Source organism: Pundamilia nyererei, unplaced genomic scaffold (genome assembly GCF_000239375.1).
Source record: "Pundamilia nyererei isolate P.nyererei 1_Seehausen unplaced genomic scaffold, PunNye1.0 scaffold00114, whole genome shotgun sequence".
In the NCBI taxonomy this organism is placed as follows: Eukaryota; Metazoa; Chordata; class Actinopteri; order Cichliformes; family Cichlidae; genus Pundamilia; species Pundamilia nyererei.
The window spans coordinates 1,593,504-1,618,094 of record NW_005187515.1 but is presented as its reverse complement, the minus strand read 5'-3'; the positions used below and the strand labels follow the sequence as shown (position 1 = coordinate 1,618,094).

General features: G+C 39.5%; 1 protein-coding gene across 1 annotated transcript; it reads right to left on the bottom strand.

The window, feature by feature from the left end:
* Positions 1 to 1,200: 1,200 nt before the first annotated feature.
* Positions 1,201 to 13,861, bottom strand: kiaa0232 (KIAA0232 ortholog). The gene is made up of 8 exons (XM_005741853.2): positions 13,334 to 13,861; positions 10,979 to 11,544; positions 10,593 to 10,733; positions 7,166 to 7,235; positions 6,984 to 7,068; positions 3,504 to 6,855; positions 3,261 to 3,369; positions 1,201 to 2,833 (listed from the first exon to the last, which is right to left on the bottom strand). Exons 2-8 carry the CDS (start codon positions 11,213 to 11,215, stop codon positions 2,817 to 2,819), a joined length of 4,011 nt encoding a protein of 1,336 aa, XP_005741910.1. The 5' UTR covers positions 11,216 to 11,544; positions 13,334 to 13,861; the 3' UTR covers positions 1,201 to 2,816.
* Between the last annotated feature and the right edge of the window lie 10,730 nt (positions 13,862 to 24,591).

Here is a 24,591-nt window from a genome sequence, read left to right as displayed (position 1 = left end):
CTCCCAAGTAAGTGTTTTTTGTGATTTCTTGCACACATTCACTGACAGTTTCACACACACACACAGTCATAGCATTCTTTCAATCACTTTAACCTCACTCGTAAGTTTATTTTTTTTACCCATAATAATCCAACTAAAAAAAGATGGAGTGTGATGTTTGCATGCTGTATTTTTAGAGACATTCCATAAGTTTGTTTTTTCTGTCCCATGTGTTCCTCACTCAAAAGCGATCCACATGCAAAAGTAACTAAAGGACATTTCTCCATATTCTCTTCAATGTTTCCATGCGCCAAGGTATTGCATAGGACTTGGGGCTCATGGGACTCCCTTCCACATTGCTTATGCAATTTACAATGGCTTAGTTCTTTTTTCCCCCCTTCCTAAAACTACAGCTCTAAATTAATGACAGTCACCTCTGCTGTTTGGAAAGAACTCCTGTCAATAATTTGTTCAACATTTGAAGAAAATGTTTTACATTGATGCATCAATGCACTGCCACAGGTCTGAGTGTAGACTATGCAGTATGCTTATATTAAAAAATTCCTGAGTGTCTCAAAGAAAGGTGACAAGACCCTGAAGTTAAGTACCTTCCATTCAGCTACTTGGGGGGGCCCTTTTTTAAAATCAAGCGGCATTGGACTAAAACTTTGGACCTTCAAATCTTAATTTTCTACAGAGCCATGTCAAAGCCATGCCCAAAATAAAAACACCTTTACCTGCGACAGTGCATTACTGTGTACACTGCTGACATGTACCCATGACAGAGGGATGATTTTGGTAATCTGTGCTTCAGTTTGGGGTATGATATGACAACAACAAAAAAAAATAATTAAGTATGAAAATAAAAAGAATATATACACACTGCTACTATCCTCAAATGAGAAGACAATAAAAGATCAGACAGAAAAACACCTTTTAGGAAACATGCTTATCTGCAAATATTTTGGGGTTTCAAAAGCAAAGGTCACACAGGGAGGCACATGTGCCACGACAAATTGGTAGCCAATTGGATCAGGGTTTTAGTTCAAGCTAGGCCAAATTAATGAAGGTGAAGCTCACCATACACATATTTTTAAAAAAATCAAAAAAAAAAAAAAAATCAACAACCACTCATTCTGAACCAGTAGTTTCACAAGTTCTATGTCAACACACACACACACACACACACACACACACACATTACTTAATATTTCATTTCAACATGATATAGTGAACACCAAAAGATAAAAATAAAATAAAAACAAAACCCATATGGAGAACAAAAAGCATTTGTACCTTAGTGTAGTTACGCCTTTTTTTAGATTGAACATTTGCCCCACCACTTACACTGCTATCAATCTGTTTAGCTGCAGCAGGGAGAACCAGTTTTGGCCTTTCCGAGGATGGATAGAAAATGAAGACATGCTACCTGCAAGTATTTCTCCTTCTGCTGTTACAGGAGAGTAAGACAACAGATAGGTTTCATTAAAATAAAAATCCAGCCAAATTAACCAGGAAGGGCAAGTTTTCTATTCATTTTCTTATAGGTTATCTGAGGGACAACAAATAAAATTTTTGTCATCTTTAAATCAAGAGTCATATAATAAAACTGCAACTTCAAAATATTTTGAACGTATTTATAGCACCAATAGTCTGTACCATTAAAATTACAAAAGAAACAGAGAGACCCCCCCCCCAAAAAAAACAAAACAAAAAAAACCCCACACACGCTCTCTCACACAACCTCCCACCCCAAATAACCAAATAAACAAACACAAAAAAAAACAACAACAACATATCTCATTCAATTGCAATGCAGGTCTCTGGAGAGAAAAACAAAACATTAAAAGAAAACAAAGACTGTAGTCATGTCTTATCATGATGGGTTATTACCCCAAATCAAACGTTGCCCCCCAGTGTCTTTTACAGCATTGCATTTTCAAGTAGATTATTAGTATTTTTTGCCAAACAAAAAACTCATTTGATTTCCTTATTTTTATTCATTTGTTTAATATTTTTGCGACTCACAAACCACAATATATCTACTGCTGGATTCTAAAAGGACTATCACCATTCCAAAAAAAAAAAAAAAAAAAAAAAAAAAAAAATCTCTCACATGGGGAACAGAGATTCAGAATGAAGCGGCACACATTCTCTACTTCACATTCAGAAAGTCATCCAAACAAACTAAACTTTTAAACTGAACTCTTAAAAGTCTTATGGTGTCATTCAAAGAAAAAAAAAAAATGTTGTATCGTCTTTCTGAACACAATCTTGTAAGTAGAGGATGCGATAGCAGTCGTTTTCACACAACTACAAAGGAGGAGTGAGGCTGGACAAACATACCGAACAACCATTCAAAGACCACCAACTACCAGAGACCTAATTCAAAAAGCAAAAATGGTGGTAACAAAATGGACAACAATAGAACAAAAGATTGTCCCTCCTGATAACTGTGAGACTTGAAAAGGGACCAGTGTACAAAAGAATCAACCCAAACAAATTCAAAAAAAAAAAAATGCCTAAATGCTTAAAAATGCACATCCGCACATGGCATCACTCAAACACAGAACATATTTTTTTAATTTTCCTATTTTTGTTGATCCGATTGTTGATTACACAAGGTTTTTTTTCTCCTTTTTTTTCTCCTTTTTTAAAGTTAGAAAATGAAAACCAACAGGGTTTATGCATTGTGGGATTTGGAGGGGCGTCTCAGAAAAAAAATGAGCCTAAATTAGGTTTTCCAGCTCTGAGATGACCCTGAATCATTGCTGGTAGAGAGGTCCAGTCACAAAAGGAGAGGAAGAAAGGTTTCCTCTCTGCAACAGGTAGAATATTCAAATGTTGCTGCTCCCTGGAGAAGGACAGAAAGAAAAATGGTCAGATTCTTAACTAGAACTAGACTAGACTAATGCTACAAGCAGAATGTCTCTAGATACCAGAGTAGCAAAATTGTAAAAGAAACAACTACAGTTTCGGTAAAGCAGACAATTATATGCTGAGAGAAAAACTTAATTCCAATAATCTCCCAAAAATAAAATCCCCTGTACAAGATCTTCAAAAAACTTGTCTCAAAGTCAAGTTCATTGAGATTCAAACTTGTCCACGTGGCCTCATTCTCAATTATACACAAACTTAGCAGCCCACGCCACCCACCCAACCAACGGGGTGATGACTATACCCCATCAGACTTTTACAGCTGAGAGGTAAAAAGTTGTTTCATGTGTTCTACACAATAATGGCATGAATAAGATAAGGATCTAATGTTTTCCAAGTTTTACCTGTGCACTGAGATCCAGGGAAGAGGGGGGAACAAGTTGTGTTCTGCCACCAGCACTCATCTTGCTGGTTCCCAGTTCCTTCCTGTTCACCTGTATTTAACAGAGAGAACTAAATAAAACAAATGCACAGTTAGTTGTTTGTTTGTTTTTAAATCCGTATTCATCCAACAGATTGATTTCACAGCAAATGACAAAACACCGTGTAGAAATTGAGAATCAGAAATCATTTGACTAAAGACTTACCTCTGCCACATCTCCAATAAAGTCGTAAGCAATCCCATACTTGGGAATGTGACCAGTTGGTGAACACGAGCAGAACCGCTTTTCTCCTGAAGATTCGTCTTTTTGAATCTTGGTGACTGAAGTGTCCGTCTGTCCACCTGCACTGGTAACAGCTGCTGCTGTTTTGCAGTCTAAGCAAATCTCTTGCTCAGCGATTGGCAGGAGGGTACTGGAGCCCTCCTGTGAATCCAGAGAGGTCTGAGCACTCTTCTCCATGCCAGACTTCTTTAATCTGGGTAAGAATTTACCAGATTCCAGTTCTGACTTCCCATAATAAGGGCCCTCGCACTCTGCGTCCTCCTCCAAAGGTTTCAGGTCTGCCTGAGGATCATCGAAGACATCAACTGGTGCTAGGATGGGAAAACTTGTCTCCTCTTTGTCAGACTCAGCCTCAGAATCACTCGCTCCACCAGGGGACAACTCAGAGGCAGATATTGGTCGGAAATGGGTCCTGGGGGAAATACGAATGGCCCTGTACTGTGTCCGATTGATGCCATATATTCGAGGGTGAAAAGCTTCATTCTCAGAGTCTGAGCAAAGAATAGATTTTGGCTTGAACCCTGGACTGAATGACGCCATATCCTCAGGCTCAAAGGAACACTCAACATGAAGGACTTGAGAGAAGGGACTGTTCAGGTTGAAGGATGCAAATGGGTATTCTAAACCTTGATCCTCACTATGCAGGCCTCCATAAGATCCAAGCAAATCTTCATGGAAGATGAAAGAAAATCCCTTATTCAATCCATCGCCACCTCCTCTAATGGCCTGGTCACTCTGCCCAAAGGACACCAGTGGCCTCCACAGGGGCCTGTGCCCAGGTGCAAAGCAGCTGCTTGTGTTCATGAACACATCAGTGCCAGTGATGGTGAGCATATCTGAGCCTGAAGCAGATGCAGCTACAGCAGCGCACTGCAGCAAGTTATCTTGGGCATTACTTGGTGGCACAACAGCCCAATTCTTATCACCGCTTAGTGTCTTCAACTCTCCATATACCCCTCCTAGGATGAACGACGTGCTTTCCTTGTCAGAGTTCAAGTCCCAGGGCTTGGACGGAGTCATGTAATCCCCAGCACCATCTAACTTGGAGAGTTTGTTTTTGGCCAAGTCCTGCTCTTCTTTCTTGCCTTCCCACAGGTGGTATTCTGACCGCTGCACTGCTTTTTTCTGAGGTCCCTGAATTGGAGCTCCTTTCGCATGCACCTCCAGACAGCTGCAGCAGTAACCACCTGACTCCTCTGAGAAGAGGCCCTCACTGGATTTTTCTGCTCTTTGACGTGACGTTACAGATTTGCCGTTTCCAATTGCAGTCCAAATGTCTTTTATTATCCCTGAGGTGTAGTTATCACTCTGTTGGTTTGTGTTGTCCGAAAACATGCCGGTGCTATACTGTTTACTCTCGTCCTCTTCCAAAGCTATACCACAAATGGACTCCAATTTAGATTTTTTGGTGAAGGTCTGATTGGATGCTGTGCTAACACTGACCTCCTCACACTTACGGTCAGAGTCTTCTTGCAAAAAATCCAAGATTTCATCCTCGAGATATGTACTAGTCAGAGGAGGTATTATACAGTTAATCTCTTCACTGCCAATTTGAGCAACATCTTCTGCTGGAACGTTTCCTTGCTCATTATCAGAACGAGTCTCCTCCGAATGAGACCACGGACTGCACGTTCGCGTTGATAGGTTGGAACAGTGTTCAGTTTCGTCAAAGGCACTATTTTTGGTCCATATTAGCAAACGAGACTGTTTATTTGAATGTAGGTCGAGACAGCTACTAGAATCGGTGTTGTTTTCGTGACCAACGGTGAGTGAGTCGCATGGAAAAGGAAAAGTAGGACTGTCGTACTGCAGCTCGAAAAGAGAGAAGCAGGATTGTTCACTGGTGGCTTCAGGAACGGGGCACTCCTCCAGATGTCCTGACAGTTTGCTCAGTGTGAATGAAACACTATCGAGGAGCGGAGAGAGACGGATGGGAGAGTCTCCTATGAAGCTTTCTCCATCTATATCCTCTGAAGTAGATGGTGAATAACATCCCCAAACTTGCGCCATGTTTTCAAGATCCTCCATTAAATATCCAACAGATCCTGAAGCTTCCTGCATTGCACTTTTCCCTTGCTGCTCAAGGCCATCTAACACTAAACAACATTCTGCCTCAACGTCTCTTTGCTCTTTGCTTTTCTGTCGAATCATGCTTAAGATCCGACTCTCTTGTATTGAATCTGAGGCACTAGTATCCAATATGGATTGATAAATATCTACTTCATAGAAGTGAGTGAATTCAGACAGATGCTTGTCATCTAAATCTCTACTATCCTCTGGCTGAGGGCAGCTTGAGGTCCCAGTGAGTTCAGCAGCTTCATCGTCTGCTTCGCCAGGCCCTTCTACAAAGTGCCCATCCACAAATGAGCCTGCTGCTAGGTATGCTCTCTGGTACTCATTGGCGATGTAGATTCCCTGGATTCTCTCCGGCAGCCTCTCCATGTTGGTTGACAAGGAAAAGCCACCGGGAGAATCTACCTTGCTTCGATATTTTGTTTCCAGCTTGCTTTCTCTGCTGCTGAAAGGTATGAAATACTCTGTTATGGGCTCAGTATACCAAAGTGGCTCCTCCATGTATTCTTTTCTGTTCCTGGCCTCAATTCCGGACTCTTTTGCTTCCACCCAGCCTGGATCTTTACGAATCTCTTTCAGCGGTCTCTTCCCCTTTTTGTAAGGCTGTGGTTGCTTGGCAGTGCCACCGGTGGTGCCACTACTGCTCCCTCCAGTGTTTCTTCGCTCTTCTTTATCAAGAACCTTCACCTGCAGCTTCACTTGCCCACTGTTGCGTGTTCTCCTGTTCTTTGCAGCCTCCCTGGACTTGTGCCTTATTCTAACTGCCTTGCTTCTTGATGACTTTGAGTCACCCTGGTTCCCACTTGAGCTTGAGCCTGCCTCACTAGAGCCAGAAGACCAAGATCTTGGTCGGTATTTGCCCTCAGATCTGTGTCTTATCTGTCTCTTAGAGTGGACAGTAGGTTTCTCCTCTGCTGTTGCACCACTGTGATATCTGTTTTCTTTCTCCTTCTTGCCTCGTCGTTGCTGGCCTCTCTCGCTGGTTACAGTAGTGATGGTACCACACGCCTCTAGGTTTCGCTCCTTTGCAGCCTCGCCTTCACTGTTGCAGTCTTTGGGGGAAGAGGTGTCTGTGCTAGTTTGTGGGGCTGCAGAGGATGAGGAGCTTGAATACGTACAGGCCTTAGCCTTGTTCCACACTGTCATAATCTCCTGGAGACAAACAGATTTCTCTGACAAAGGAGGAAAGGCTTCATAATACCTGCAGATATAAGAGATGAGAAAATGGGAGTTACATGCAATTTAATTCAAATACAACTGCAAAAGGTCACCTTTATTTTTTAGTAAAACACACACTTTGGATGAAAACGCCCACATTATATAGCTTACATTTCCACCTGGTCCTTTGAAGAGGGGGACTCAACACGTTCTGGAGACTGAGAGCCATCAGATTTCCTTCTAATCTGTTTTTCCTCTGCACAAAACATTAAACACCAAAACATCACATTAGAACAATCACTTAATGTTTTTAAATGAAATGAGTATAGATTTGATAACACAGGATATCAAACCTTTCTGTTTGTTTTGGATCTCCTTCAGTTTAGAGCAAAGCTCTTCAACAAGGCTTTCAATTCCAGAGTTCTGCACAGATGAAAAAGACAAAAAGATTAGAGATGCATATTTTTATACTGTACTTAATAATTCCCACAACAATTCCCCAATTTTGGACAGCAAATCTCAACAATGAAATTTATCAAGATATTGCAGTTTTCTTGCTTGTTTAGTAACAATATAAACTGTTTTATAAAAAAAAATATTTGTCATACATGGTTCAAAACAAGAAGATTTTAATATTAAATAAAGTAACCAGAATTAATGCAAAAATTATAGCTTTTTAATTATTTCATTCAGATGGAAGAAAAAAATGCCATCCAACCCTGCCGGTCCTTCTTTTAAAATAGTAATTGCTCCCGTTTGTTAAACTATGAATCAACTGTGATTAACCACAATATTTTAGAAAGCCAAGTTCCGTAGCCAAATGAATCCTAATTAGTGCTGTTGCTGTTAAATTGAGAAATCACTTAAATAGAACCCATCTGACAAGGCAAAGTAGACCAAAACATCTCAACACACTCTACATCATGTCACAAGGCTTTGGGACTCCAGCAAACCACGGTGAGAGACATTATCCACAAACAGAGTAAACACAGCTGTCTGGATGCATGCTGTCCAGGATACTACAGCTATGAATGGGAAATATATATCTATATCTATCTATCTATCTATCTATCTATCTATCTATCCTGCTGAAGACTGAAGATGGACACACAAAGTCATTTCACTGCGTGATATAAAAACATGTTGTACAACCAGGCTATGAAAGAGGATGCTAGCAGCTGGAAATGCATGACCCAAATATAAACAAATGATTTGACCAAGTGTGGTTGAAGCACCCGCTAGTTCAAATTTGTAGGACAGGAAGAGCAAATGCTGAATGGAAATTACTAATGCAGCTGCATGGTAGCAACATAGGGGTGGTTGAAACGTCTGACAAGGTTGATTTCCTTTCGTTATTGCTAAACAAAAATGTTAAGCAGTTATTTTAATACTTCTACTTAAAACTTACAGAAAAAAATAAAAATACTGGCAACTGCCAGTGCTACCCCTCAGCCTGCTAGCACACACATCTAGGTTTGCTGTTATTGAGTTCACAAGATTTTCAGAAAACATGACCTTGACCTCAAAGTCAGAGGTCACTGAGATTCAAAATCCCAGATTTTTAGTAGATTGAAAATCCAACATCCCCAACATTCTCAAGTTATCGCATTCACAAAGTTTTTAGAAAACTTGACTTATTACCTTAACCTTGAGGTCAATGTCACTGGGATTTGAATTGATCCTAAAAAAATTTTTGACACCTACGGTATCAATTTCAAAATCCTATGTGTCTCATTCAAGTTATCACATTCATTTGGTTTTCAGAAAACTTGACCGAGGTTGAGGTCACTGAAAATCTCAGATTTTTTGGGTGTCCACACCAATCTCCCATCTACCCACCAGGTTGGGTGACAAGGATATCCCATTAGCCTTTAAGGCCAAGAGGTAAAAATGAGAAAATGATAATAAGTTACTAAAAAAAAAAAAAAAAAAGGATGGGAAATGCTCTTCATTTACTTATAAATCCTGCTGCCTGCAAGCATCAATAAAATGTTGATCAGTCATTTTTCCCACGCATTTCAAAATATTTTTGGAATATTTGACACATTTTCTTGGAATATTATGATGTAATTTTGAGGCTCTAGAGTCCTCTCTTACATGGAACAAGGCATAACCTTCCCAAAAGTGGCTAGCCTAGAAAAATTACACTAAGACCCACTGCAGGTCTTACTTGCCTGAGTCATGGTCGGCATTCACGACAATAAAAAATAGACAGTGGGAAAAAAAAATGGCACCCATTGAAAAGTTCCTTGGTGAAAACCATTGCCATCTAATTTGCCTGAATTAAAGCAAAGAGTGGGCCAAAAGCTGTCCACAGCAATGACTGCAGTTCTTGCTGTCAAGGGTACCAGAGGCAACATTTTTAATGCAACATGCAAGTGTGACAAAAAATGGGAGAAAACAAACAAACAAAAAAAGCACAATCCTGCCTTAGATAAGACTGCAGTGTTCCTAACACTACTAGTCTTACCCAAATGAAAGAATGAAAAACACAAGATGGACATAACTTGAGCCAACTGAATTACAAAAGCTCAGGCATGCTCAGAAACAATTGTTCTATATTTAGCTTTGGTACAGAAATGCTTTCAAAATGATAGAAAAAAAAAAAACAAAAAAAAACCCTCCACTAACGATAAATAATTGACTTACGCGTTTTTAACAATGTGCAGTTGCTACATATACTGTTACAATATACTGCTTCCTTCAACAGTTGAACAGAATGTGAAAAACAGTAACTGTAACAAAAACAACAACTTGTTTAAAATGCCAGCTTAAACCAAGGAGTCAGAGCAATGAGCGTGAAACAAATAAAAACAACCATTTCTCAACAGTTTCACATATTTGTTGTTCATTCTCCCAGACAACAAAATTTCTTCCCATACCACTTCATTAAAAGGAAACCAAAGTTTTCTCCTCCCTGTGTTTCCTCTTGCATCATTGTGCTAATGCTGGTCAGCTGACAACCCACAGACTCTGCTGCAATTCCGTGCACTGTGTACTAGTTAAAAAATAGAGTGCAGAGTCCAGTCCCCAGGGAGGAGCTCCACACTCCTCCCTCTTGCCTTGCAGATCCTTCCCCCTTTCTCCTTCCAGCTATTTACACTGTGTCATTCTCAGCTGAAGCACACACCCCTTACTACAGCTGACCATACATGAAAATGCCAGCAATTTTTTTTCTGCTGTTTTTCCCCTTCATAAAAATAGAAATGCAATCTAATTTATACTTGTGTAATACCTTAACCCCTTACACAAATTATGTTGATTTTGAAGGTCATTTAGAAGTCAGAATAGCACTATTTTATGTTCAATAAAAACTTAACTCCTGACAGTAATGTACCCCTTCTAGTGCAGACTAATAGAAGGTGTGACCATCCAGCAAAAAAGGTGACTATGCATTTTCAATACAGATCTCCATTTTACACTGCTTTGGCTTCACATACTGACATAGCTTTATTCACAGTCTATCCACTGCGATTCAATCAATCAGGAGCTGCATGACTGCACCTTAACAAATGACAAGAATACTACAGTAACAGATTCCTTACATAATTAGCACCACCATGTCTCTTGTATTCAGACTGCTTTTCATTCACAAGTTTCCCAAAAAAATGGAGTCAGTGACAGTCACCGACAGGTTTATCAGGTTCCAAAGCAACAGTGATTTGAGTTCATCACTTTAAACCACAGAAAATAAAATCATTAAAAATAAAGCCTAAGTTGTGTCATAATGAACAGCTGAACAACCGCAGAATTACAAGAGCCAAGTAGAAGAAAGCTTACTTCATCAGATGCAGAGCGGAGACATTGCACAGCGGCTTGCTTCTTCATTTCCTCAAGACTCAGATCGGTCCCTCCCTTCTTCTTGCTCTTGCCCCATTTCTTCCCCGTTCCCTTCTCCCATCCCAAGAAGATGTCATTTTCCTTTCGCACACAAACCAAGAAAAGTCAATCACAAAGCATTTTAAAATGTAAAGGCAAAGAGCAAAACTCAAAAGATTCCTCTTTTGAATCAGTGGTACAATTGCCAGTTGAAAGAAAATCCACACTGTGAACCTCTCCTGGCAAACTGACTTATTCCCCTGACCAGACATTTTTATTCCTACACCAGCAATGAAAATAATTGCTTTAGGGTAAAAGAAAATTTATTTATATTTCTGAATTCTCACCTGGTCTTGTAGGTCATAATCATAACTGTCATGCAGGAGAAGACTGAGAACATAGCGGGTGTAAATCATGGCATCAATCCCGCACTTCTCAAGCTCCTGGCCTAGCCAGCTTTGCACTGGACCCAGCGAATGAAGCAGAGACATCTTTGAGGCAGGCAGGGGGCCCACAAGAGGGTAGGGGCAAGAGAGGTTCTCAGGAGGAGCAGGACCGTCTGAATCGGTGCTCACTGGACGCATGGGACCTCAGGTATTGGCCATTCTTGGGTAGAGCAACATTATGACAGGTATTTATTGTTGGGTGGTTGGTGGAGAAAGGTGCAGAGGCGATTAACCTATCTGAAAGAGGAGGCTGTCACTCCAGCAGTACAAACTACATGGGGAGACATGTAGAATGTTTTTTTGTTTTTGTTTTTTTTTATTGCTTTGAGCAAAAAGGGGGGATGTTACTCATCAGGCATGGCTTAATGCTGCTGATAGATTTCAGCTTCTGAGCAAAACACAAGACGTGTTTGCATTTTAGTCAGAGGGGTCCATTTTGTGGCTACGTCTTACTTCACCGGCACAACCTGAAACAGAGTAAACAAGTTTCTCACATATATTTTCAATGTAGAATGCAAGAGAGCATAGCAAAGCAGCGTGAATCAGGACCTTTTTTTAAATAAAAAATAATAATACATGAAGACACAAGTTTGCTCCTTTCAGCTGAATATAAGATGCATTTTATGGAGGAAACAAAGGAGCATTTAATGTTATAATAGGTTCAATTGTAGCATGTGTGTCAGATAATCAAATCTTTAATTTTTTTTTTGTTTCTATAAAATCTTAACAAGTATGCCCAATCTCTTTCAGCAGAATAAAAAGTTTTGTTTTAAGCAATGTTGCATTTCCTCAAAATATAGCCGACTGTGACCCTTCACATAATTCTCAAATGCTCATGCTATTCAGGTCTGCATGCCATTTAAGTGACAGACAAAGTGAAACATGTTTGTAGTGCAGGGCATGAAGAAATCCTTCCTGTTTGACTACTTTTGTGTATCACGATCACAAAACATCCGCATTGTTTCATGACTAATATCGCCAATAAGTTCTGTATTAGCGACAAATCCAACAGCTGAGTGTAACTGCGGGCAGTGAGCAGGGGAAGGCTCGTATAGCAGCGGTGGATTAGGACACCGACGTGAAGAGCAAATGGAGGCTGCGGCGATTTGATTGGCTCCAGTGCTCGTCATTCAGCGGTGGTATATTATAAGTTACGACATAAAAAGGTCGAGATATGAAGCCTTAGAGCTTGTCATCACGTGATTCCAGCGGCCGACACCTTTATGTATAAGAATGTTTATAGAAGTGCAGATGGACAGCAGCTGAAAGGTTAGCTAGCTCGAAAACTACTAAATATGGCTGACCAGTATCTCCAACCCAGCTGTTTCTTAAATGCACACCATCTCCGGCCGGCAGTTAGCTTTTCACTGCACGACACCAGACCAACTTTATCCAACAGTACTCAAATTATCCCACATGAGAAACAAATGCGTGCCGCTTTAGCGGGTTTATTGTGACTTAGCGCAAATATTAACTGACTTAACGTCACGCCGTTGAGCTACCGAGTGCGGCAAAGCAACTACAGGGAAATCTAGAAGAATATTTAGTATTAGTCAGAAATGTCATCACCATGCCAATATACCATTTAGTCTGGCATTAGCCAACAGCTGTGGCGTCAGCTAACGTTGCGCAGACTTATGCTATAAGAGTCATTTTGCAGTCAAACAGCAAGGTTAGCTTGACCACCGACCTTTAGCTAATAAGCCGTTAGCCAAGTTAGCTGCCGACAGCTTCTCATTTTTGGTCATAAGACGGATTTTAATATTAATACGACTACCACCTAGCATACATAATTATAACGAAGTGTTTGTTTGATTTGGTTCGTTTCTTCTTTTTTTAATCTGAAGACTAACGCTACTGAAGTGGTGAGCAGGTAAACGGAGCTTGTTTCTATACGGTGACAGAGACCTGACAGTTCTCTATTAAATATATCAACACGCTAACATTTGAGCAACTTTCTGTAACACGGCACATGAAAATAGCAAGCACAGAGTCAAAACAAAACGGAAATGCGTTTTTATTAAAACCGAAACAACCATTACATAAGGTTAGCTACGCTTGTTGTTGTGACCGAGGGGGAGGAGGAGCGCCTGCCCGGTAGCCTACAGAGGACTTTCAGACGTTTCCCTTCAAAATTGTGCGTCATATCGTCGTATATAGGCAAAGCAGTAAGCTCTTAAGCATGAAATACCGAGTAGGAATTAGGATATTTCAATGCGAAAAGAAAACTTCCATGTGAGTCGCTGGTTTACGTACCTGCCGTTGGCTGAAGTTAAGAGAAGCAGCGAGAGGGGAGCGGCTATTTCTCTCCCGCTGCTGTTCCGAGCTCGAGCTCTGGAATCTGTTCCAGTCGCATAGCTATCATGGACGCCGACAGAAATGGCGCTGTTTTCACGTCTGCTGCGTCTTCAACAGCGTCAAGGAAACTGGCGTCATTCGGGCTCAAACATCAGAGAAGGTCATACTGTGTCGAGACAGAATGCGCAGAGCCAAAATGTCCGCTGAGTAATGGCAGTTTCATTTAGAAACGAACCCCAAATGCACCGCCCTTTGCGTTCGTATCCAAGCAACAACGCAAACCGCTGCTGATCCTGCTCGTATGGGTTGATCCCTCCGCTGGGGTATTGCATCAGAAGGCCATCTAGTACTGTCAAAGGCGGGTCTGACGGGGTGTCCCCCACGCCCCCTGAAGGGTAGTTTCAGTTCCGGCGTCCCCCCACTAAAAATTGCTGTTTTAACAAAGGAAACGCCAACATTCACTGTGTGGGAATACAAACTTGAGTTGAAACAAGAAGAGAGAAAATCACTGTGTCCTATAGTAAAACGGATGATACAAGTTAAATGCAAATTTCATTCAATAATGACGCCTTCTTGTCTGAGTTCTAAGAAATTGTAGATATTATTCAACAAATTTCATGTACACATTTTGGTACAATTAAATAACATTGTTCACTGTGACATGCTGTCTCGTTGTCATTTGAATGCCAATAATGAAATAGTGTCCTCTTAATTTGACACTTTTTCATAATATATTTTTAATAAAGCAGGTTAAGTCTAAACTGATGCAGAACTGATGCAGGTGATGACCACGCTCAGCATATTTATCTGTATGATTCACAAAAACAAGTACATATGTCAGACAGTTTTGACTTTTTGCTCTTATCAATATGAGACAGCTGGAGCTTTATCTCATACTGTCTACCATCACTGGTTTGAGTGCAGCTTTTGAGTGTCACTTTTACCACTATTACTATTTATAGCTCTGCCATTCAACAAGAAAAAGATTTAATATTTAGGATTTTGTAACAAGAACAACCAGCATCTCCAGATTACTGCAAATAGGAAAAATTATGGTTCAGTGGCAGTAGTGTGTGTCCACTGGCAGTTATGGATCGCCCATCTACGTGCAGAGAGAAATGGCGGCGGTGTCAAAAATATGTGATGCAGCCAGTCCCACATATTTTTCTATGTGTTGTTATCAATCCATCAGCCAACTGTGGAGAAATTATAACATATGAAGTAATAAAGTAAAACTGAGTGTTAAAAACAGCTACTGTCTGTAGTTTTCATGCTGTATTTTTTTCATCTTTGATGGTTTTTTTGTGCTTTTCTCTTCTACTGTATGTGTCAATCAAGTATTCAACCAATGCGCAGTGTTGTCCACATTAAGCAATACAGTTGAGAGCATGCTCATGTTTGTACAAATCCCCTCTCTGTAGGCAAATACAATCACATAATCATAAGACTGTGTGTTTTGAGAGGGGGTTGATGGTGCTTGTTCTATGGACTGCCTTCTAATAAGGATCTATAGTGTGGCACTCTTTATCTGACCCCAGGGGTTATGACCTTTGTGCTGAGACGAGCCAAAGCCTATTGACCAGCTGTTTCTACCACCATGTGTGCAGATACACACACACACAGCACAGTCTGCTTCAATCAGGTTAGCACTAATGGTGAGGGAGCACCCAAACTGCTAACTGTGACTACATTGTAATAATCACCACCACAATATTCCAAAATTAGCACAATTCAACATCAGACTGTGAACTTGGCAGCTGGCAAGTTAATGTCCCATTTGAACGTGTTGGAGAACTGTGTTGTAATACATAACTTTACCAGGGAAGTCCTGTAAAAATTCAGGTATGCAAAGCTAATGCACAACAGCCACATATGAATTTCTGTTTTGTCTGCAAGAGCACTGGGGCTAAAAGGTCAAATTCATATTGACTTTTTGTCACCTGGAGACTAAAGCCATGAGGAAGTATTATAAGTTTTCAGCATCAACATTTTGTGCACACTGCAAATTCAAGATGGTTTTTTTTTTCATTGTTTACTTTGTTCACTTTTTCTTTGCCTTTCCTGTTACATGATAACATCTCATGAAAGCCTCAGCCATGAGCACGGCAGCAGTTTAGCTCAAGGCTGTTTGACATCTTCACACGTATCTCATCACCAAATTTGCTCAGCAGCAACTATACACTGCCCAAATGATTTGTGAGGATTAAAATACACAACGTTGGGCCCTGTGGAAAGTACGGTTTTGTAATACCACAAGTTTCCCAATACTCATCAAAAGCACAGAGTCAGGTTAAAAAAAATCTAGCAGATCCTGATAGCCTAATCAATACTCAGGCAGTCTAAATTAGATGTATCAGTGTGCAAATTGAAATCAAATGTAATCTACAGAAACAAGAATCAAATGTAATAAAATATATATATATCAATTTTGGCCTAATTTTTGTCTTATTACAAGTTGGTTTCTTTAGTAAATTTAGTAAATCGTCCACTCTTCTCTCACCCCAAATGGTTGCGGCAGATGCCCGCCCCTCCCTGAGCCTGCTTCTTCCTGTTAAACAGGAGTTTTCTTCTTCCCACTGTCGCGAAAGTGCTTGCTCATGATTGTTGGGCTTTTCTCTGTATGTATTATTGAAGGGTCTAATTTACAATATAAAGCGCCTTGAGGCGACTGATGTTGTGATTTCACGTTGTATAAATAAAATTGAATTGAATATGAACTGGATATGGTACAGGATCCTCCATTCACAGAGCAACAGCTCAATCTGCTCTGCTCTTTGCTCTGACAGCTTTCTCATTTGCCAGTGTTAATTGAAAGTCAATTTGGAACAGATGGCAGAGTTAAAAGATGCCCCATAATCCTCTCAGCAAAAGGCGTTAGGGAAGTGGGGGTAGGGAAGTATGCCTCTGGGTGATAGCACTACAATGTTATGACAGTAAAATGTTTCTCATAATGCTACAGCTTTGCTTTTCAACAGAGCACACAGTAGCATTTCAAAGTGAAATTGGTTCTCATTCACATGGTGGGTCAAACCTTTTATTTGTCACAAGCATGAGAGCAACCAAAGCTGATACTGATTTGAGTTTTAAAATATAATCTCATTAGTTGAAGTTTCCTGCAAATTTCTCTATTTTCATGCTGTAAAAAAATATAAACAAACTCACAACTGAAAACTTCAATGAACATTCAAAGAAACTATATACAATGGGATACATACATTTCACGTTCTTGGAAACAACTAGCTCCCTTCGGTGAAGTGATTTACTACACCTGACTGCCTCATTAAAGGTCAATACTCGCTGTGTATTTTCAATTTAATTTAGCTATATAGTGTCAAATCACAATAACAGTTAGGGGCGCTTTATATTGTAAGGTAAAGACCCTATAATAATAAAGAGACAACAGAGAAAACCACAAAAATCAGATGGGCCCCTTATAAGCAACCACTTTGGCTACAGTGGGAAGAAAAAAATTCTTTTGAACAGGAAGAAACCTCTGGCAGAGCCAGGGTCTTGGAGACCCATCTGCCATGACCGTCTGGGGCTGATGAGAGAGAGACAGGGCAAAGACTAGTCCCCATTATTATTGCTGTCACCTGTAGTAACCTTCGCACCTACAGCATAAAGTGGCAAGTATTTTAAGGAGAATATTCTAGAAGATTGACATATGTCATTGTGGTATTTTTCAGGGCCCAACATTTTATTAATTGTGCAAAACCTAGATATTCAAATAAAATAGTGTAGAGAGTATAGCAGTCTTTATAAAGACTTTTGTGGGTTTTCAAGAAATTACAGCTTTTCTGAGGTTCTGTTTGCGCTTTTTAAAGATAAGTCAGTTGACCATCTTTCAGATAAAGTATATAGAATAATTGAAAAACTTGTGCTTACCTCGCGAACCTGCTAACAATGCTAATATTGAGTCATGATATTTTGTAATTTGAGGTAAGCTATGTTGTTAAATTGTATAAGAAAAGGTCCCCCGTTTATGTCATTATTAGGTAGCACTTTATCAGTTGTACAGTAAACCACTCTATACATTTTATAGTACCTAAAGCTATTCAAAATAGCTCATATTAATAAGCTAAAGTAAGTTTTGTTGCTAGCAACACTAACAACACAACAGTAGTAGTAGTTTTCCTTTGTAAATAAATACTAGTAACAGTTAATCCTCAAGTAACAACTAGTTTGGGTTGTGCAGCCCTTTTAGTTTAACGATTTATACTTAATGTCTTAATTTAACTGTGTGATTTAGCCACTTAGCTATTGCTGCTGAGAGTAGCATGTGAAAAAATAAACAAAATTAATTTCAGTCAAATCTGTAAACACAATGAGCATAGGGACTTGACTTCATTAGGTTTGAGAAATTCACACCATGTTCTGAAAAAATGAATGCTGAAACTAAACTAAAATATATTATTAAAAAAAACATGGAAAATACAAAACTAATAGTTTAATGATCATATTCCATATACTGTAAACAAAAATAAGCAAAGAATATAAGAAAGAATTTTAACTAGCTCAGTCAGCCCAGCATCAAATGCATCTGGTAGTTAGTAAAAACAAATTTTTAGATAAAAACTAGTTCCTGTGCTGCAACCAGATTATCTGTGCTTTATGAGCACTTGTGTAACACACATGGTAAGAGATGGTATAACTGGGTCAAGTAAGTATTAGCTTGGTTACAAATAGCTAGTTCTACTAGCTCCTGATCCACCAGTACAACTACAAACAGTAATGGAAAATGAAGAAAAAAGAAACACCAGTCATTATATTTTATTACCAGTATGCATTTATGTAGAGTAAAATACTTTCTATTTTTATTTTGAGTACTAATGTCACTAATAACTGTATTATTAAAGGACTGTTATCAATTGCACAATGCAGTTAGTCAGTTATTGTTCAGTAAGTATCAGTAAGAGCATATTGATACTGTCTGTATCGAGTGTATTTTTCTTTTATAGGGCTTATTTCAGACAGAGAATTTATTTATGTGTTATCCATATAATCGGATTGAATTTATGAAACATATTCCTCATTATTATAAAAATCTAATCACATGTTAGGATTCAGTGCTGACTGTAGAAACTATAGCTCACATGTGCCAGAAACGGCAATGTAATTCTCACCTCCTGTGAGGGTGACACACTTCTTACAACGCTAATCTATTTACAGAATTTAAATGCTCATGGAGAGACCAATCACAGCTTGATGCATTATTCAAAGAGACCAATCAGCATAATTTTTCTCATCTCCAGACATGTTTACCGCTGTCTGTGCTCTTTCTGACCACTAATTGCATAAATGCATTTGTATGTGCTTTGACAACAACTCCTCTAACTGTGACTAGTGTGGTTGAGTGATGTTTTGTTTCCTGTGCTCAAACTTGCACAATGCTCCTGCTAGCACTCAGCCTGCACACTGTATCTCTCCTCAGGCCATTCACAGAGATATTAATAAAAACAAATCCATCATCTTCTCTCGATTTGTCATTGTTTTACCTGCAGTGCTGACTGCAGTCTTTTCAGCTTTCCTATTCTGGTCTGTATTGCATCCTACTGTAATCATGCCTCAGCTTGCAAATATGTATCAACAGCTCTAGCATTAAAATGCTGATTTTAAATTCATGTAAAGTAGATGGGCTTTGTTTTGCCAAATATATGTTGCCATGGGGACCTTTGTTGCATATGTCTTGTTTGATAAAGAGCTGTGAGATGGAAAAGAAAATGTGATAATAATACTGATGCAGAGAAACTCCTGTAGTTCACCTAAACTAGCTGAGTGGAGGCTTAACAACTTTCCTGACTGGTGCAATGCATTAATCCTTATATGTCTACTTATCTCACAAATACCCTTGCAGCTCCCTCACTTAAACCACACAGAGTATTTTCAGCAGTGAGAATGCTTTTGATGCAGACTTCCTCTATTTGGTGCTACATGTGAGACAGGGCAACTGTAGACCACGTCATAACTTTACTCTCCAAATATCATCGTGGGTTAATTTGTAAATATGGATTTCTGTCAGTGAGCCAAGCAGCAGCAGCAAATAGCACTTCAGTAGGTCTCTGACTGTTTGCTGTCTGAGGATACTTTTGTAATGATGGCATTCATGTTAAAGGTCAGCCTGGTTTCTGCTGTAGGAAAACTCATCAGTACATAATCTAAAGAGCTGTTTGCAATATTGACAGTTATGACTTGACCAGAGAGCTCACTCAGTGAGTCATTCAATGCAGATCAATGTGTCTGACAGCTCTGGGCCTCTTCCTGTGATCACATGGAGCCCCTTAACTTAAGGTGCTTAAAGCAGTGGTAAAATGTAATTGATTATTACATTTTGATCATCAACAGTAGACTAGTTTGTGTTGTAAAACAGCACAATTTGGCACACAAGCAAATGCTAATTGATAAGCTGATGATTGAATGGTTTCACTCTTGATTGTGGACTTTGTAGATAATGATCTTCGATGATATCTAGGAATTTAAGCTGCAGATGTTAAACACAGCACATGTTTTGCAGGGAGAGTAACTGTGAAAGCAAAGGCACAATTAAAGGCTTTTATGTGTGCTAATGGTTTTGGATGCTTTGAGATATGTGCTGGCTGAGAGTGATGTGACGCTAAGATAACAGTGTGTAAATGTGTCTTGTTGCTGAAGGGTTTTTCTTGGGCCGCTGATGATAAAGGCGAACAAGGTCTTCCTGTCATGTGGTTGGCTGCATGTCAGTGAATGAACAAGTAAGACAGAGAATGGCCCTGTTCACGTAAGGAAAGCACACATACATTGCTGGTTTTAATTACGTCAGAGGCAAATGGGTGCGAAAGCAATGAAAATGTGGATTACAGCACGGGGTCACAGTCTTTCCACAGAGGGCCTGTTATCAGCACAGCACAGGCATGAATGTGCTCTCAATGCAAATGCCCTGTTTGCAAATGATGAAACTGATAGTCAGTTCAACAGGTTTACAGTTTCTTTTTCATGCTCTGTTTGATCAGATCGAGTTTAACAACAAATTATTGAAAATGCAGATTTACAGTAAATTTACCCATAATTTCATACAAAGTAAAAAATTTGGTACAAACCATGTTGTATTTAGATTATTTTGTTATTATTGTGTTACTGTACTAACTTTCGCAATCGTGCAACAGTTACTAACATAACAATTATTGTGTGATTTTTTTTTGTTACTCATGCTACGAAAGTTCTTTGGTTATCAGAAAGATGACAAGATGTGCCTTTTCCTGCAAACTCACACTACAGTTACCTAACTCTAGTTCATGTGAAGGAAGGAGGTAAATAATAGAACTCTACAACTTTTACTATGAGAGGCTCTTTAATGTTTATTGCATGATAAAACAAGAACGTGATAGACAGGCCCAGGTCACAAATAATTACCCACTGGTGCTAACACTTAGCACCTGCATGATAGCATGCAGCACGTTAACACAAAGCTAGTAGCAAAGAACACTCCATGCAGACACCAACCAAGCCAAGCTTAATGAGGAATGATGAGCACTCATTATCAACTTTCATGTCAGCTTTGTGATAATACTTCAAAGGTGAAGGTAGGACAAATAACCTAGCATGTCTTTGGTAAAACAGAAGCACCCAGGAGAAACCCATGTGGGCACAGGGAGAACATACATCGCCATACAGAAAGGCCCCAGCTGACTTGAGCATTCAAGCCCAGAACCTTCATGCTGTTTGCATTTTTGCAATACGTCATAATGTTTAACCATTTTATACTTAAGATCCCTGAAGTATTTACAGCACATATTTGTAGCACGGTGACTCAGTCAGACAGTCATAGCTTTCAATCTCTTCTCTTCAGGACTGAGTCTACTTTGCTCCCAAAATGGTTTATGTAGTTAATGACTTTGTGGTATCTTTTCATGGTTATTTATGTGGGTCTCTCACGAACACGATGGAGTAGCCAAAAAGTCAACAAACTGTGGAAGGTTTAGTCCTGAAATAAATCTGAAACCCAAGCTGTAAGTCACAGTAGCTATGTTTACAGTAATGTTTCCTAACCACTTAGTTTTTAGTGTGCCTCCTTAACATACCTGTAGTACAGATGCAAATATGGCATCTGTATGTTAAATGTGGGCCAAAAGCTTGCTGAATCACATCCAACCTGCTAAAGTTCACTGGTTAACAGGTAAAAATAAATTGCCATGGGTCTGAACACATGGGCACATTTAAGCAGCTTGGCCAAATAAAAGACAGAGGCAAAAAAAAAAAAAAGACAGAATTACATCAGCGTTTTATACTCTGACCCTCAGGCCTTGAGTCAGGGAGACACAAAAGAGGACACAAGAGTAAGTCAGCTCTGCCACTGTGTTGCTGTGTTGACTCATTAGACATAGTACTAAAAATATAATTCAAATAGCAATGGAATTTTTGACTAGTGTCTGATTTTGGAATTTTCCTTCATGACCGTAAACATATTTTTAACATAAACTGATGCAGGAACGGTCCTCTTTGAGTGCTTCACTTGATGTTTAAGCAAAACCTACTGCCATTTACAGTCAGAAGTAACCATTTACTTTTTGTTTCCTCTAAATCGAACTGCTGTTAAAAATAGCTCTGACCAGTTGCAGTTTTTCCTCCTGTTGAAATTATATTTCCTGAAAACAGCAGTGCTCAGGTGTTTCATGACGTCATGGGTCTCTGAGCCATTGTTAAAAATCAAAGCGTATGACACCTGTAAAAATCAAATGACAAATAACAGATCAAATAAAGGCTTCCTGCATGTCAGTAAATATCCTCACATTTGTTTATTGAACTCACTGTTTGACATTTCAAGAAAACAAAGAATGCAGTCATGGCTTGGGACATTATTTAGTTTATTATTTAGTTTCGTTCTTAAAAGAGAGTGATGAGAATATGATGCAGTTCAACTGAATTTAATTCACTGTAAGTGCTCCAGATCATAAACCTGCTTGTTGTGAGAGAGTGAAAAGTCATGGTACTGATGCTGACTTTTGGTCTGACTGGACTTCTCTGTCTCTCAGTCTTCATAACTCAGCATCCAACAGGAAAAGCAAGAATTCAAAACAAAGACACTAAGTTCAAAGGAATGTGTGGCACGGGAGGAATTTAGTGATATGTTATATAAGTAGAACGAACTGGTTCTGCAAGAGGGGTTTGAAGGCAAAGAGCATCAACATGCCTATTTACATTGTTTGACATGTGATCCTGCCCTGCTTTGCAATGCAAAAGGGTCATAAGTACCCTCCCATGTATAACTATAGAGGCTCTCTCAGCAGCCATTTCCAGTATAAAGAAACGTCCCATGTTTTTCACTGCTCTGGTTTAAAAGCCCACTTCACACATCTCTCTGCATTCTATGCACTCCTTTCAGACTATTCATTTCATTTTCGGTCACTACAATTCGTATGAGTGAGGTGTGAGGGTAGGGTTGGAGGGTTGGAGGTGATGGGACAGGCGGGACGAGACTTCTGCTGATCTTATTAAAGTGAGATTGGCTTTTTTGGATAATTATTATGTCATAATATTTTGGCTATAATATACAATATCAGAATCATGTGTGCCATGGGGATTTATCATTGGAAGAAGGCTGAGAGAAGACTACTCTCCAACTTCACAAGCTCTTGCTGTGGGGTTAAATATTGTGGAAACCCGATGAATTTCTACAACTGCAAAGTCAAAGACGAAAAGACACAAAATTATAATATTACAGTTATACTGAGTGTATAAAGCAAAGTCAGTCAGTTTGCAGTGGTTAGAAATCAAAAGTCCTCGCAGCTGTGCGCACGTTGAAATACAAAACAGATTTCAACCCTTAAAATGCAAATAATTTATCCATATACCCCAGCTGGTAAAAGGTTGAATTTAGTAAAATGGTTAATAGGAACTGTGTACATTTACCCCTGGAGGGTCATTAATGCATGCTGTTGTTTATTAGCCCAATTTTTGCTGATTCCTGGTGCACACTGACATTGGAGCAGCAGAAACAGAAATGACCTAACAGATCACATCTAAGTAAAGTTGGTTAACTTTGTGTTAAAGTTTTGCAAGGGCAGCCTCACATTCAGTTGAATATGTTTTATTTTTATTTTATTTTTTGCAAATGGGACTCTAGCAGTTCAACAGTTCTGGGTCTAATTAGTCGTACATGCCCTAAATGTTTCAGCTGGTGAAAAGTCTGCACTGAAGGCCAGTTCAGCACCCAAAATTGTCTACAATGGAGCTATACTGTTGTAGTAGCTGTAGTATGTAGATAACACTGTGTTGCTGAAATGTGGCCTTCCCAGAAAAATGCACATTCAGGATGGGAGCACATGTTACTCCAATACTTGTATATGTTAGGATGCCTGGGTCGTCGACCCAGGGTTTTTGAGTTTACGATATTATTTATACTGTCTAGTTTTTGGTTTCTTTAAGTTCTGTCTTATGGCTTATGTCTCTGTCTTCTTTAGTTGCTCTGTCTCCCCTATCACCTGCATCCCCTTGTCTAGTTCGCGTCTATGTGTATCCTAAGTTCCTATATCCCCGTGTTCAGTCAGTGTTTGTGTCTGCCCTGTTCTCTGTTCCCTTTGTAGTGCCTGCATATGAGTCTGTGTCTTTGTTCAGTCTGTGTTGTGTTTCCTGTTTTACTTTGAAAGTCCATGTCTGATGTTAAGGTGTCTGGTTTTGCTTCCTCTTGTCTCGTTAGGCCTGATTTGCCCCAGCTGTGTTTCCCTCCTGTTACTCATTTCCTGATTGCTCCCTCTGTGTATTTAAGCCCTGTGTTTCTTAGTGTCTGTGTTGCGATCTGCCGTTTAGCTGTGTGTTCTGTCAGTCCTCCGGTATTACTTTATTTTTTTGATCGTTTCCAGTTATGTTATATTTGAGTTTAACATTAAAACGGTTTTTGAGTTTACATCTGTCTCTGGAGTCTGCACCTTGGGTCCTTTTCCTGTCTGCACACAGCCGCACCTAACAGTATACGCCTTTCAGCACTGATGGTACATTTTCAGATGTACACGCTTCTGGTTCTTTGGCGCAAGGTTTTGAGCTGAGCAGTGACAACAAGCCAGATGGTCCTTCTGGTCTCCTCTGGAAGTGGTAGCATCCATGTTTTTAAAAAAAGACATTTCAATTTGTCTGACCACAGGACAGTTTTACATTTCGCCTCAGTCCATTTTAAAGGAGCTTTGGTCCAAATTTAAACAACAGAATCATGTTTGTGTTTTAGTACTGCATGAGAGGCCCAACGATCG

Bases quoted from the DNA above. Each gene is read 5' to 3' on its own strand.
- kiaa0232 (XM_005741853.2), bottom strand. From the start codon at position 11,215: ATGCGTCCAGTGAGCACCGATTCAGACGGTCCTGCTCCTCCTGAGAAC. The intron at 7,236-10,592 runs GTAAGCTTTCTT...TCATCTGTGCAG, and splicing joins TCCGCTCTGCATCTGATGAA to AACTCTGGAATTGAAAGCCT. The intron at 7,069-7,165 runs GTTTGATATCCT...TGTTTTGTGCAG, and splicing joins GATCCAAAACAAACAGAAAG to AGGAAAAACAGATTAGAAGG.